This window comes from Dendropsophus ebraccatus, chromosome 7 (genome assembly GCF_027789765.1).
Source record: "Dendropsophus ebraccatus isolate aDenEbr1 chromosome 7, aDenEbr1.pat, whole genome shotgun sequence".
Classification (NCBI taxonomy): Eukaryota; Metazoa; Chordata; class Amphibia; order Anura; family Hylidae; genus Dendropsophus; species Dendropsophus ebraccatus.
Genome location: NC_091460.1, coordinates 46,257,825 through 46,273,983, shown reverse-complemented (window position 1 = coordinate 46,273,983; position 16,159 = coordinate 46,257,825). Strand labels below are relative to the sequence as shown.

The 16,159-nt window shown below is 41.6% G+C and overlaps 1 protein-coding gene across 2 annotated transcripts in view; it reads left to right on the top strand.

Moving 5' to 3' along the window:
• LCORL (ligand dependent nuclear receptor corepressor like) overlaps positions 1 to 10,806 on the top strand; it is a 74,501-nt gene extending 63,695 nt beyond the window's left edge. For both annotated transcript variants that reach the window (XM_069977453.1, XM_069977454.1), the window contains exons 7-9: positions 748 to 4,742; positions 8,608 to 8,736; positions 10,196 to 10,806. In XM_069977453.1, the coding sequence (XP_069833554.1) occupies positions 748 to 4,742; positions 8,608 to 8,702 (4,090 nt within the window). In that variant the 3' untranslated portion in view covers positions 8,703 to 8,736; positions 10,196 to 10,806. The remainder of the gene's footprint in view (positions 1 to 747; positions 4,743 to 8,607; positions 8,737 to 10,195) is intronic.
• The last annotated feature ends 5,353 nt before the right edge of the window (positions 10,807 to 16,159 follow it).

The following is a 16,159-nucleotide window of genomic DNA, read 5'->3' as shown; positions in this document are numbered from 1 at the left end:
TAGCATAGTCATAAGTTTTTCATGCATTACAGCAATGTCAGCCCCTGGTAACATAAATGTAAGCAGTACAGTGAAACCTTGGATTACAAGCCTAATTCCTTCCGGGAATGTGCTGGTAATCGAAATGACTCGTATCTAAGCAAATTTTCTGTAAGAAATCATCTAAACACAGACTATTCATTACACAACCCAAAAATAAGGTAGGTAGTGTGTTTTGTATCGATAAAGAACACTCAGTAAAGAAGGGGTTAATAAGTTAACACTCCCTCCACACTCAACTGCCCAGGTGGCTGCAAACCTGCTGGTGCTGGTATCTGCTGGTACTAGTGCCGGCTGCCTGGAACAGTTATCGGTGAAGGGGTTAATTCAGGGGTCAGAGGGAAGCAGCAGTGACGCGGACAGGCATTGGAGAAGAGACGAAAAGTGTGCGATCACTGGCACAGTTGATCAGGTAGCAATGGGTTAAAATGAAAGGCATTTATACCCAGCACAGTATGAAGATGGGGACACACAGTGGCTTTTATGAGGAAATTTTGCTTATTTACCAAGTTAAAATTTATAAAAAATTACCATTTGTCTTACAAAACGTTTCCAAACTAAGTTATTTGTAATACGAGGTTTCACTGTATTAACAAAGTTCAGTTGTGCAAAAGTAATACACAGCTGTGTGCTTAGTATATAGTTCTGAGGCGTTATCATTTTGCAATTGCAAAGTGTTTTTTACAATTTTTTTTTTTTTTTTTTCAGTGTCAAGAATGGATCCTTTTTAAGAAACATGAAAAAAGCAACAAAGCTGCATAAGGAAAAAACAGCTTTATTTAAAGTCTTAGCTTCATGGTGCTTATACCACCAACAACAAGTAATAGGTATGCTGAAATACTTAAAAAAAGAACAAGAATCCTGTTCACAAACTTGTCACAGCAGTGCACAAAGCAAGTCAGCAGAACAGGTATCCAGAGGCCTAGATATCTCACTTGGTAGTTGTCACATATGCACAAACCAGAAATCTTCTAAGGGCATCAAGAAAAAAAATAAATTGCAGAAAATGAATCTGCCATACCTTACTGTTAGCCTAAAGGATTTACGATTTACATGGCCTAACTTGAATTTAGGAACTGTTAAACTGAATCTGAATAAAAAGGAAGACGTTCATTTAACCGATCAACTTTTGCACTGTATAAATACACGTTCAAAAAAGAAACAATCTGTATATTATGGCTGTTTAAGTTCCCTCAATTCTTCAAGTCAAAGGAAATTACCATTTTCTTCATCTTTATCAAAGTTAGAAGTACAGAGAACTGTGACTGCTTTGAAAAGGACCGTAATAAAACATGATTTACAACGTGGATGTACTCAACCAGGTTGTCAACTGGAAATGACAAGCAAATGCTGCCAAACAGAAGCTGATATATCAGATGGAACTGATATGACTGTAATGAAAAATGTGACATTTAAAAACTCACATTGTACAAATGAGAAGCAAGTTAGACTGAAGCATAATAGAAAGGACAGACAAAAAAACACTCTTGACTCCACATCTAGCTGTGTCAATTTTGGAGGTTTCATAAAGCACTTTCTTACTTCTGAAACAAATGGTTTTGCTGAGCTGGATAACCAAAAAGAAAATTGCTCCAATAAAAAAGTTCAAACAGGGTATCAAAGAAATAATGAAAAAATGTCTATATTTGACCGCTCGTTCTCTGACTGTGAGACAATTGACTTTGCAAGGGAACTGAACAATGTCACAGATACTTTTCCTAGGGAAAAAAATAATTTTGTGAAAAAGTCACCAAATTTCATAGATGATGGAATCACTGTTTCGGTAGAACGCATTCAGAACGCTTTTGTCCTAAAAGGGTGTAAAAGTAAAGAAACAAAGAGTGACGTTCAGAAGAAGATAACAGATCTACCTCATGTTGATGAAAATACCTTCTCACTGGAAATACCTTCTAAAACTGTGAACTGCATAAAAAATAGTGAGGTTTGTTTACCTCCTATACTAAATAATACTGCCCCAAAAAGTACTGGAATAAAAAAAGTGAGGGGCAGTAAGAGGCATTTTGATCAAGATTTAAGCACCAAAAGTACTATACCACCCAAAAGAACTTCCAGAAATATACTGGGAAAATGTAAATTATGTGACGAGTCCCATGGACTGTGTTCTTTCCAAAGTAACAACTTATTTTGCAAATGTACAATCCAAAAAAACTCAGGAATTCTAAAGAACTTTACAAAAGAGGGTGCGAAGTTTAGAAATACTACTGAAAAAAATAGAAATAATCACTTAAAAGTAGTAGTACAGCGTCTGGAAGATTCCAAACTTTTTGCTAACAGAACAATAAATGGTGCGGATGTTTGTAAAGCAAAGAACACAAATCTATGCAAAAGTGTCAACTCAAGTTCCTATGAGTTAAATGTGCCACAAAATACACTGAACGTAGTAAAGCAAAGTTCAACATTGGTAGCGCAGGCAGTCTGTGCAAGTGTTGAAAGAACTCATGAATATATAAGTAAGGTAGCAACAGCAAGCACATCGGATAATTTTTACTTTAGCCCAATAAAGCTCATGTTCGTGTCTAAGGTTGAAAGTGAAGCAGGAGTTAAATACACTTTAAGCTCTGAATATAGTCCAGTTAATAAGCACAGAGATGTCACCGTTTCTGACAGTGTGGTACAGGCATGTCATACTTTGAATTCGGACAACATTGAAATTGGGGTTGACAAGAATATGGGAGCTGCAACTCCATCTAAAAGTAAAGCCACTGCACAATATAGCTGTGAAAAATTTGATCAGAGCAATACAAATAAGACTTCAAGACGTAAAAATCGCCCATGTCATGTTTCTAAAAACATGGAAACATCCGCTGAACTTGGCGTTGCCATCTCTTCTGATAAAACAGTCAAACGCAAAAAGCCCTCTTCCAAATTAGAAAAGCCGAGGTTTACCTCAGCTTATGTTCAGAATAAAGGGTCAGGAATCCAGTTGAGAATTAAAAAAGTGGAAAGGTTCTTGAGATCTTCTACAAGGAATCTACAAATACTCGAATCTGACTCTATCAAGTTCCAAAGAATTTCCAGACGACTTAAGAAATTGAGAAAACTTTCCAATGTCTCAGGTGTGTGTAGGACCAATGTATCTATTTCCAAGAAACGAGGACAAGTCCTGCTATCGCCTTTCAAGGGAGCTATTACAAAATACACTAAAAAAGAAGCGAGCAATAGAGCAGAAAAAGACGAAAACCGAAAGACAATCATAAAACAGAGGTTGACCCGGGGTTCCCTGTTGATTAGAAAACTGAAAAGTTCAAAAAACAAAGTCAGATCCAGAAAAAAACTTTCAGCAACTTTTAGTTCTTTTTCATCAGCTAGTTTTTCATTTAGGAGTGCCTTACGTCATAGATTGAAAAAGTTACCTCATAACAGTAGAGTTTACACAAGGAAATTAAGAAGTTTTAAGCAGCAATACAAAGAACCTTTAGTAGATAAAAAATGCACTAGCAACAACGCTGAAAATCATAGTGACAGCATTGATGTTCAGCCAAATCCTGTCCTTAAGTGGTGGTCTGCATCCACTTCCAAAGAGTCTTTGTTAAAAGATTTAGAAAATAAGTATGAACTAATAGCGAATACGTGGCTTGGCGGGAACAATGGAGAAATAGATAATGAAGCACAATCTTTGTCAACCTTGAAATTTTGCAGCTCGGAAACGAGGTCACCTGTTCAGATGCTGTTTCAGAAAAAATGTGACATGGGTGACCTTGCTGCCTGGTTTATGCAAACAACAGAAACACAATCCCTTTCAATTGTGAGAAAAGCTAATGCTCGAAGCCCTCTTCGAAAAATTAATAGCAAGAGACCTAGAACAAAAACAAAGAAACCCAGCATAAATTCATCTAGTTCTAAAAAACACTTTAAACAATGTACTCAGCCCACTCCATCAGAAGCATTAACAGAGCTGTTGTATGTGTCAAAAATCCGTAAAGTAAAATGTAACAGTGGTCATAACCCAAACAAGTTGGAAAAAGTGACTGATGAGAATACAGATGTCTGTGTAAAATTTGCATGTTCCGAAAAACATGTAGATGGGAACAAAGCTTGTACTGGAAAAACATCTACCATTTCCAAACCATCAGCCAAGGAGATTGCACATTCGGCCAACAATGATGCAAGACGTGCTGCTTACCAAGAAGCCGATTCCATAATACATAAAGAGTCATTGGGCGATTCTTCTAAAAAACAAGAAATGTTAATGCAACGTAAGTCTAAATCAAAACCAAAAGCCATATATATGTGTTGTAGCAGCAAGCAAAACATTCAAGATTGTAAAGTCTTTCTAACAAAACTTGGTAATGTTGAAAGTACCAAAATGTCCAATGCCTATGGAGGTTCTCGCTCTGGAAATACTATTGCAGGGAGCAAATCCAAATTTAAGCCAGAATGGAAACTGGACAAGGGTTTTACCACAAAGTATTGTATTCAAATGAACAAGTCTCTGAACAGATCCACATGTACTTTTAGTAGAATCAGAAGCTCAGCCAGTAAAAAATACAACTTCGGAATGTGCCTACGGAAATCCAAAGGGTCAGATGCACCTTATAATAGTCATTCCAAAACATTGATACTTGAAAGACAGAATCCTTTGTCTAAAATGACTTTGTATGTAGAAGCAAACAGAAAGAGATCTAAACCACAGATTCCGAAAATGGGAAAGCTACAAAGTGAATGCCCGAAGTTCCAGTTAGGTAAGACAGCTTGCTTACTTTAATTTATTAACCTATAAAATATACAGTGGATTGTATTCCTGACAATGATACTTTTAACCCTGAAGGGAACCAGTCAGCACAATTTTGATAATTTAAGTTCCCAGCAGCAGCTAGTGGATATTGTAAAGAGTGTCCCTACCATGTCTGAGGGTTTTCTGTCAGTGACTTCACATTCCGGTTAAATGTCTTTTATGCCGGTGCGCAAGACAGGGAGAGAGCTGGGAGCTAGTCATCTGGTTTGTGACTAGTTACGGCTCTCTGCCTGTCAGCATGCTCTGCAGCAGCGATTGACAGGCAAGGAGGCCTATTAGAAGCTTCTAACGAGCCTCCTTGCCTGTCAACCGCTGCCGCAGAGCACTGAGTTTTTATCAGTCAGAGTCTGAGTGTTCACACCTTGACTGATTAGTCGAACGAGTAGGCAAGCGATTGCACTGCCAAAGGTTCCTCTGCTTGCTCTGTGTATTAGACTTAGGGTTGTATTACAAAGACTGGCTATGGCCTGATCATTTTAATAAACGAGCGCCGATCTAACAGTTGTTTACTGGACCTATTAGACTGTAACCGATAATCGGGCAGTAAGGGCTGTATGGACAGTTAGTGATGTCCATGCAGCCCTCACCCAAGCACCTAATACCTTACCTCTCCCCACCTCCCGATCTTCTCTCCTGTGCTCCGCAGCTTCATGTTCCCGGCGGCGGCAGCGTCTGAGTGGCCTGTCAGCTGACAGGCAATCGTCAGCCCTTGGCCACGCATCGCTATTACGCAGCCCTGCGATTTTAGCCCGATTCAGCCAATTATCACTCCATGTAATAGGACCCTTATGCAGACCCCAAAAACTTACATTATAAGTCCACCTAGTTCTTGTGAGACAGAGCACACAGACTTCTCCTGGCTCATTGTCTTGATGGGTCAGGGTCTGAACATTCAGATCTCGAGTGGTTGAGATTTTTGCCATTCTTTTATTAGAAAAGTTGGTATTGACGAGAAATAAAATACACAATTGTCAAAATAGCCCCACAAGACCTAATTTAAAAACAGTTAAAATGAATATAATGTATTGTGGGCTACAGTAAGAATATATACTGTACCTTACAATGAGGCCCTATTTTGTATTCTGAAATCTAGCTAAACACTGAAGTGCAAAGTGCAGTAAAAACATAAAAGTATATTCAAGAAATGCAAGATCAATGTGCCATAAATAGAGATGAGTGAACCGGGTTCGGGTTCGAGTCCATCCGAACCCGAACGATCGGCATTTTATTAGCGGGGCTGCTGAACTTGGATAAAGCTTGAAGGTCTGGAAAACATGGATACAGCCAATGACTATATCCATGTTTTCCACATAGCCTTAGGGCTTTATCCAAGTTCAGCAGCCACCACTAATCAAATGCAGAAAGTTCGGGTTCGGATCGACTCGAACCCGAGCCAGGTTCGCTCATCTCTAGCCATAAAGTCTCGAATACATACAAAAACCTAAATATCACCTGTTCAGAGCAGATCTAAGGATCTGTTCCACTTGTGTCCCTACATGTTCCATTATACGGAGGAAGCCATGCTACCTGTGGCAGAAGGCATTCATTGTTTATTTAGTTTAGGTTGTGTTGTGATTTTTATTTTGACAATTGGGTATTGATGTGAAATAAAACTTTTAAATATTCCCTGTATACCTGAGATTTTCTTAACTGGGCTATAAGGTAGGTGTTATAAGCACCTTTACTGGTGTAAGTCTAAGTTTTATCATCAACACCTTTAAAGACCCCAATCTCCAAATGTACTCTTTACACCATGATAATTATAAAACCAAACTTCTTTATAATTGGCATATTGTCCAACATAAAAAACATTTAAAACTGCTATAAAAACAAAAAAGGTCTGCATATCTGATGTATACACCGTCCCATACAAAGCTATCCCATATATAATGATGTTCATGCAGATTGGGGTACAGGAAAAGGGGATATCTCAAAATTACTCGAAATAACTCGAATGTTATAAGTGCTAAGTGTGTGTGCTAATAAATGTAACACAAGTATAAATGGTTCCGCCCATGTTTTATGCTGCCTGTGGTTCAGGGAGCACAAAACTGGTGACAGGTTCCCTTTAAGGTTTTAAACCTTTATGGTCACTGGATTAGAGATGAGCGAACCTTGAGCATCCTTGAGTCCATCCGAACCCGAACTTTCGGCATTTGATTAGCGGTGGCTGCTGAAGTTGGATAAAGCCCTAAGGCTATGTGGAAATCATGGATATAGTCATTGGCTGTATCCATGTTTTCCAGACAACCTTACAGCTTTATCCAACTTCAGCAGCCACCGCTAATAAAATGCCGAAAGTTCGGGTTCGGATGGACTCAAACCCGAACCAGGTTCGCTCATCTCTACACTGGATCTGAATATTAATTAGGTTGTGAGGATGTCTATATATGCCATGAATTTTATATATAGACTCCAACGTGTCTCTCTCAGTTTAAAATCAAAACACTTTTGACAGGTCACAGAAACAGGAAAAAAAGTTTTGATTGATCGTTGGAGTTTTTGGCCCCCCTTTCCTGCTTGCGCTTGCTTCGCTGGGTTAGCGGTCGCTGACTGGCACAGTGTTTAGCGTAGGGACTCGTGTATCAGAAGACCTGCTTGTGGTACATGAGGCAATATGGTTTGATCAAATTATATACTAACTTCTAATGTTGGTTTTTAATGTAGCTGATAGGCTTTCATATCAACCATGGGTGCAATGTGCAGCCATTTCTGTCTTCTAGGAGTTTAGGTGTTCTTTCCCCCACCGATAGTTGATGTTCAGCGCTTCATTCCCCAGTTTGCTCCCTTTTCTGTAATGGCTGCAGGATACAAGCCCTATAGACTTACAATGTAGTCAGTTTCCTGCAGTGAGATGGCATTGAGCCCAGCTGCATGCTCCCCCCGGCTCTTACCGATCGATCAATGGGTGCCAAAAGTGTCCAATGACTTTGAATGTGCCTACAATACCAGGCACAACCCATGAGCAAGAGAGTGGTGCTGTTTCTGCAATTGAAAAGCAACATTTTCTGGCTTAATCTCAGACAATAGTTTTAATTTTTTTTCCATTTAATATACTTAGTACTAATATGTTCTCTAGTACTGTACACCAAAAAAACCCTTGATATATATTCAGATATCATTTGAAATTCAGATTGTTCTCAGGAAGGGACAAGCCTCAGCAGATGTTTGCTGCAGCCACTGATTGGCTGAGCATCAATGACCTGGGAGCCAGAGAAGTAGGCAGGAGCGCGGACAGGTAATGTATTAGCTTGTTTAAAGCCTGGCAGCTGATGAGTTAGGTAGGCAGGTGCTACGTTCTTGCAGCAGAAAAAAAATCCACTGTGAGAATGCAGAGCCATAGGCCATAACAGTACCAAGTATCGCAACAGATTTCACTGCGAAATGCTGCGATAGGTTATGTGTGAATCTACCCTAAGTTTATTTACTCATTTGTCTTATGGATCAGTTATGTATGAATCTGTAATATTTTAACCAGATCAAAAATCTAAAGTACATAACTCTGTGCCTCCAAACCCATACAGGGTCTGTGCTATACATCAGATGCCGTAGAAGCATAGTTTTAAGTGGAAAATCCAACTTGGAATCATTGCTTACTATATTGTTTACTACAGAGTGTGTATGTACTGTATGTGTGTGTGTATATATATAGTGTGTGTGTGTGTGTGTGTGTGTGTGTGTATATATATATATATATATATATATATATATATATATATACTGTATGTATAAAATATTTTTTTTTTCATGTGATTACTTTTTCATTTTTATTACTCATGCTACAAACCATTTTTTTTTGCTGTCATTTTCAGGTCCTATTAAGCCTGTTGGGATTCCTGCTATTAGAGGGCTTTCAAGTAAAGGTGGCACTTATTCTCTGACCCCAATTCGCATCCCCCTCCAATAATGGGGCAAGTTTATACATAATGACTGCTATTATGGTAAGATGATTTTTTTTTTCTATTTGTAGAACAAGGTTTCAGGTATTTGTGAGCAACTAGCCAAAATTGAGAAAATTGTTGTGTATGTATGCACGTTACTCTACTTTGTAATGTGCTACGTGCTGTTAAGGAAAAACATTGGGATGACTATGATGTATGTGTAATTGAAGCCTGTATTTTTATAGGGAGTTGTGCCAACCCTGAGCACAGATGCTTTTGTCTCTTTAAAGGGGTTGTCCATAGTTAGAAAAACATGGCAGTTTTTTTTTTGTCCAAAAAACGCATTACACCGGACTACGGGTGGTTTCTGGTATTGAAGTTTTTCTGAATAGGGCTGAGCTGCAATACCAGAAACGGTTTGTGATGTGGGGCTGTTTTTTTTAACATAGTTATGTTTTGGAGGTAGACAGTTTCTACATGTGTGTAGTAGTTTCATAGAGGACCCTGTTTGGTATTCTGCAAGGCAATGTACATAAAGAAACGAGTAGAGTGTGGAACCATAGAATCCATGTCACATGGTTCCATTATCTGGCCTTGTGCATGTGGCCTTTATACTGAATGATTTTGCTAGAACAGAAAAATATCCTTCTGCAAAACATTTATTTTTGATCTTTTTTTATCTGCAGTGTCTTTTGCTTTACCTACCAAGTGTGACTGTATCATTGTATGAGACTACCATTACGTACATCTTATACAAAAAAAAACAAACTAGAAAAATAATTTTAAAAATTGGTCTCTATTGTCTCTAATTAGAAATGAACAAACCTCTAGCGTGCTTGGGGTTGTCCCAACCTGAGTACCGGCATTTGATTACCGGTGGCTGAAGATGTTAGATGCAGCCCTAAGGAGTCCTGAAAACATGGATAGAGCCACAGGCTGTATAGGTTTTCCAGGCAACCTTAGGGCTGCATCCACTTTCTTCAGCCACCGATGTCAGATGCTGCACACTCTGGTTCGAACACCTCTATCTTTAATGTCTTCCATGTGAACAAATGATGGCGCACTTCATGAACATTGGCGCCCAATTATTCTTTACCTGACACAGCGCTCTACATTTTAGTAAATGAATGCATTATTCCAAGGCAACAACTATTATACAATTTAACTTTTATTATACTAATATGGCCAAAACGGGGCATTGCTATGTATATTGCCCTGCTTAATTATTTCAAGATTAATTATTTCAAGATGGAGTCAAGTTTAAAACACACCTGTGACAAAAAAAAAAAAACTTTTAATATTTTATAGAGACCAGTTTTATTGGTCTGGGACAGAGTTTGGTTCTCGACCGATCAGGAGAACAAACAAGAGCGGCTGAATTGATATTGATGGCCTTTCAAAAGAATAGGTCATCAATATTAAAGTCTCAGAAACCACTTTAATTATTTTACTAGGAGGCAGTTCTGCATGTCCGTTGCTTCTGATTATGTATATGATACAATTCTTTGTCTATTTTCAGTCGATACCGCTAGACTGGATTGAACCGCCTGCCAGCTTGTATCTAGTGTCATATTATATGACAGACCACATTCTTCTTCTCGATCAGTAAATGTTCCAGGCTTACTCAATGGTCAAGGGCAGAAAGAAAACCAATGTGCCTTCTTATTTCATTTTGTCTATTATGGTGCTCTTAAGAAACCTCAGCCGTTGGATGGTGCTGCACAATACACATTGCACTATTGTATATATTTTAGTTACATCTCAGAATGTTGTCTACAATTGTCTGTTTCACGTTATCAGGTTGTGAACTTCTATATGTATTCAAATGTGGTGTTAAGAGAGTAGGTGGGGAAATAGAGGTGATGGGTTTAAGGCAATATACAGGCAGTTTGGCCAGAATTTCTGTTTATAATATTGTATATTACAGACAAGATAAAAGCTGGTACATTAAAATTCCATGTTAAACATTGTTTTGTAGGGTTACAGAATAAGGGCTGTTTAGCCCTACCTAAGAGAGCACAATTCTGAAAACTAATAGTACAGTTACTGGTGGTAGCCATACATCACTGTGATATTGTATGCTGGACATCAGGTGGAATATTGTGCAACATTAAAATAAACTATTATATGCATATGACTCCTGTCCTTTGTGTGTGATTTTGAATACAGGCGCTACAGCAACAAAGACCTACACTATAAGGCTATAACTATTTGGTCACCCTTATTATTGCCTTCAGGTGTATCAGCTGAATACATTACAAGTAGATACTTATGGTGTGTTTACACAAAGATTTATCTGAAAGGTTTTTGAGGCCAAAGCCAGGAATGGATTTGACAAGAGGAGAAATCGCAGTCTTTCCTTTATGACCTTATGCCTGTCTATAGCCTGTTCCTGGCTTTGGCTTCAAAAAATCTGTCTGATAAATCTCTGTATAAATGCACCATTAGAGTACGTGCACACTAGAGAATCCACGTGGATCATCATTGGCGGATTCCGCAGCACGGCCGGGCGCATTTCCGCCTGTGCCATTGTCTCCAATCTATGGTAGGGTGGATTCCGTACTCCTTCCAAAAATAAACAGGTTCATTCTTTGATGGACGGCGGAATTCGCCCAACAATAGAATGGAGTCTATGGCAGGGGGGAGAAATGTGCGGGGTAGAGCTGTGGGATCCACACGGATTCCATAGTGTGAACATACCCTAAGAGTTTTTTTTAAGTACGAAGAATTCCCAATTTAGTTTTCAAATGAGTTTTTTTAATGATGAGAAAAAAATAAATGAATGTATAGTTTTTTGTTTTGTTTTGTTTTTTTATGGCTCATCAAAAAAAAAAAAAAAAAAAAAAAGCTAATTTGGCCCTGATTGGGAATTCTTTGCACTTTTAAAAAATGATACAATAACAAGTAGAAAAAAAGACAGGTGATTTATCCCTAGACCACAGCTCCAACACAGGCCAAGAGGTTCAACTATGTCTGATTGCAGATCAGTCCTCTGTTGGCAGGACTGGTTACGTCTGGTGGTTATCCAGTCACAGTATGGCAATATTGTTCGGGTCTGGTGTGGGGTGGTAAATGTGAGGCCTGGAGCTATTACCTACCAATCTACCAATCTTGTGGAGAGAATTCCTCCAGACGATATGCCGACTGCTCTTATCATTGATTTAGTGTGGAAATGTTTGTTTTAAGCAGTTAAAAACCATGAAAAACACGATTCAGAAGATGTTTCTACATGTAGAGAAATGCATGTAGCCGAAACAACGCTGCCATTTCTTCCCCAGTAGTCGTGCTGTTACCAGGATTATTGGCCATACGCCTACTGGTTACCACATGAGGGTCTGGTTTTGGCTGCATGTGGTGTCGTATAGTAAATGTGGGAACACGGCCTAAGGCCCTATTCCACAGTAACGATAATCGGCCCCATTTGGCCTATTGGTGAAAAAGAGAGAACGATCAGCCAATGATCGTGTCATCGGCTGATCGTTCATTTAGGGCCAGACCTAAAATCATCATTCCCCCACCGCGCATCACTATGGTTGAATAGTGGTGCGCGGCGGGCGACTGACGATTTGACCAGCAGCAGCATACATTACCTACCTGTCCAGGCTTCTTCTCCGCGCTGTCTTCATCCCCGGGTCCCCCGCGCTCTTTCTTCAGAATGGCCGGTCAGCTGACGGAGTGCTCAGCCAATCACAAGCTGGGACCGCCACGGCCTGTGATTGGCTGAGTGTGGCCTGTCAGCTGACCGGGACCCGGGGAGGAAGACGGAGCAGAGAAGCCTGGACAGGTAATGTATGATGTTGCAAGGACATCGGTAACTATGTCCTTGCAGCCCTCGCTCAACGATCATCGGGCCGTGGAATAGACCCAGTAAACGAGCGGCGATCTAGCAGATCGCCGCTTGTTTACATCGTTGATCAGGCCCTCCTCGGCCAGTGGAATAGGACCCTAAGACTGATCAGGTATCAATATGATGATCAGAAACTAGAAGATCATGATGCTAATTGGTGGGTGAAGATGGGGCGTCTTCAGATATAGTGCCTAGGGCAGCAGTAGCTGGTAATACGGCCCTGCCCACTGCTACAAACTTCTGACATGTCACTATAGCAGACATTTGCTGCAATGAAAACATACATTTTTGGGTGAGTAATGTTATGTTTTATCATGTTTTATATCATTTCCTGAACTGTGTTTTTAAACCTTACAGCATACAGACAAAGAACTAGTTAAAATTAATATGCAAGAAAACACAATTCTTTGTCTATTATGTTAGGCCTTGAACAAATATTTCTGATGTCGATCACTTTAACCCCTTAACGACATCGGGCGTAAGTATACGCCCCCGCAGGGTGGGCTTTAACGCAAACGGGCGTACACTTACGCCCGATGTTTCCCCGATCGCTGTGTGTTCACACACAGCGGTCGGGGAAGATGGCCTGCTATAATGTATAGCAGGCCATCTCTGCTCGTCGGCACGGGGGGGGGGGGGGGGTGATTAATCCCTCCCGTGCCGACGATCGCTGCTATATGCTGATCTATACAGATCAGCATATAGCAGCTGAAAACAGCTTTCCGGGTCATCGTTGACCCGGAAAGCAATGGCGATTGGTGCTGTCCGAGACAGCACCAACCGCCATTAGTGTACTGAGGAAAGATGGCGCCGATGCCACCCCCACGATCGCCGTGATAGGCCGGCCAGTACCGGCCGGCCCATCATGGCGATCGAACTGTAAAAAAACAGTTTTGTCGCGTTCTGCACCCCTCAGCTAGGTAGCTGAGGAGTGCAGAACAGGTGTGTGTGGTGCAGGTGTACCATACTCACCTGATCTGGGCGTCCGGAGCGACGATCTGTGGTCCGCGCCATCCTCGTGTCTTCTCTTCACTTCCGGGTTCGGTCGTCCAGTGTCGGAAATCTTCAGAAACGCTCGAGTCCTCGGGTTCGGCGAGTCTCAGCAATCTCCGGCAGCAACGCTCTACTGCCCCCTAGCGGCTGATCAGTGAATATCATTCACTGATCAGTTGCTTTGGGTTAAAAAGATTTTTTTTTTTTTTTCAAATTTTTTTTCAAATTTTTTGCGCCCCAACGCCGCTGAGTGCTGATCAGCATCGCACGTAAGTGCGCCGCTGATCAGCAACTCCCCCTTATGGCGTAGGGGCGTTTTTCCCCCCTATATCCTACCGCCACTGGCTGCTGATAAGTGCCGCACAATTTATCAGCAGCTCCTTTCTTGGCAAAGGAATATTTTTTATTACTGTCAAAAAAACACGTTAAAAACACCACACTACACTACATGAAATAAAGTTTTACACTACACCACTACACATTTACATACCCCATATACCAATCCCAGTATAAAGATGGCCCCCAGGGTGTTTTCGGTGGCGGACGCATACGTTATTATTGCCTCCGACACCGAAACAGCCAGTGAGGATGAATGGGGGGATCCTTCTTTCCTCCATTCATCCTCATCATCCAGTGACTTGTCTGGGAGTAGCGTAGCGTATGCTGCCCACCAGACACGTCTTTTCCGCCAGTACCGTCCCAATAAGAGATGACGGTATGGCGTGAAATTCTCCAAACTGTGAGAGTACATCAGGGTACACTTACAGATCCAGGGTCCGTGCACACTGCGGAATGGCGAAGGATAACCCTTTGTGCATTCCGCAGCTGGCACCCGCCGGCGGACTGATGGAGGCGAGCGTCTTCACCCGTGTCATAGACTCCATTCTATGCACGGGCGTATTCCGTTGTCCGTCCAAAGAATGAACACATTGGACAGAGGGCAGAATCGTGCATAGAATGGAGTGTGACACGAGCGGAGACGTGCGCCTCCATCAGTCCGCCGGCGGGTGCCAGCTGCGGAATGCACAAAGGGTTATCCTTCGCCATTCCGCAGTGTGCACCTACCCTTAGAGTGTATGAAGGAAGGGACACGCGAATCCAGCCCCCAGATGCCCCCCCCCCATCCTCCGAGTTAGTGGGGAGATCGTTCGGGAACTGATCTTCCCACTGCTAGATAAAGGTTACCACCTGTAACTTTTATACCAGCGCCCCCTCTTCCAGTCCCTCGCTGCCTGAGCTACTGTAGCTTGCGGCACGATCCGTAAATATCAAAAGTAGCAATAAAGCCCTAATATTTAGCAGCCATGGAGCGGACCCAGCGCTTCTGGATATGAAGGACCCCGTATCGCACCAGGGCAACATTTTCCAGGTGATGTCCCGCACACAGGAGAACGGGAGACCCCAGAAGAAGTGCAGAGTGTGGGGTAATAGGGGGATCAGGAAGGACACCATTTTCCAGTGTGACGCCTGTCCTGATCACCCCGGCCTCTGCATACTGGATTGCTTACCACACGTCATTGGGGTTCTACATTATCTAAATTCTGTCCTTTATTCCTATTTCAGGGGTCACATTGATCCAGGGATTATTCTGATCGCCATTATGGAGTCGGGAAGGAATTTTTCCCCTGTGATGAGGCTACTGTCGTCTGCCTCACGAGGGTTTTTTGCCTTCCTCTGGATCAACACAGGTTGAATTTGATGGACACCTGTCATTTTCAACCTTATAAACTAATAATTGGCCTAATACCCCCAAATAAATTAGAATTGTCCCTTTTCCCCAGCTAAATAGGTATGGCCGCCATTCCCATTAGAGGATGCCATGATGCAATTACAAAGCCTCTGTGCGGCCAGGACAGTAGAAACCCCCCCACAAGTGACCCCATTCTAGAAACTACACTCCATAAGGAATCTAACGAGGGGGGCAGCGGGGATATGGCCCCCTGGTGACGGCCACATTTGGGCCGTGAAAATGAAAAAAAATTATTTTTTATTTTCATGGCACATGTTCCACTTATGTGCCCGTCACCAGTGGGGTGCATATGCTCACTGTACCCCTTGTTGGATTCCTTATGGGGTCTAGTTTCCAGAATGGGGTCACTTGTGGGGGGTTTCTACTGTCCTGGCAGCACAGGAGCTTTGTAATTGCGACATGGCCTCCATCCTCCATTCCAGCCTCTAAATGGCACTCTGTCCCTTTGGTGGCTTGCCCTGTGCCCATATGGCACATTATATCCACATGTGGGGTATTTTCGTACTCAGGGGAAATTACCCTACACGTTTTGTGTTCACTTTCTTTTTTAACCCCTTGTGGAAAAGGAAAAAATCAAGGCTAGACCAACATTGTGTAAAAAATGTAAAATTTTTACACTAAATCATTGATCTTGTCTTGATTTTTTCCTTTTCACAAGGGGTTAAAAGATAAAAAAAAAAACACTAAATGTGTAGAGCAATTTCCCCTGAGTATGGAAATACCCGACAAGTGGACATAAAGCGCCATGCGGGTGCAGGGTAAGCCTCCAAAGGGAAGGAGCGCTATTTGGCTTTTTGAGGCTGGATTTGGCTGGAATGGATTTCGAGGGGCCATGTTGCATTTAAAAGGCCCCGGTGTTGCCAAGACAGTTGAACCCCCCCCCCACAAGTGAC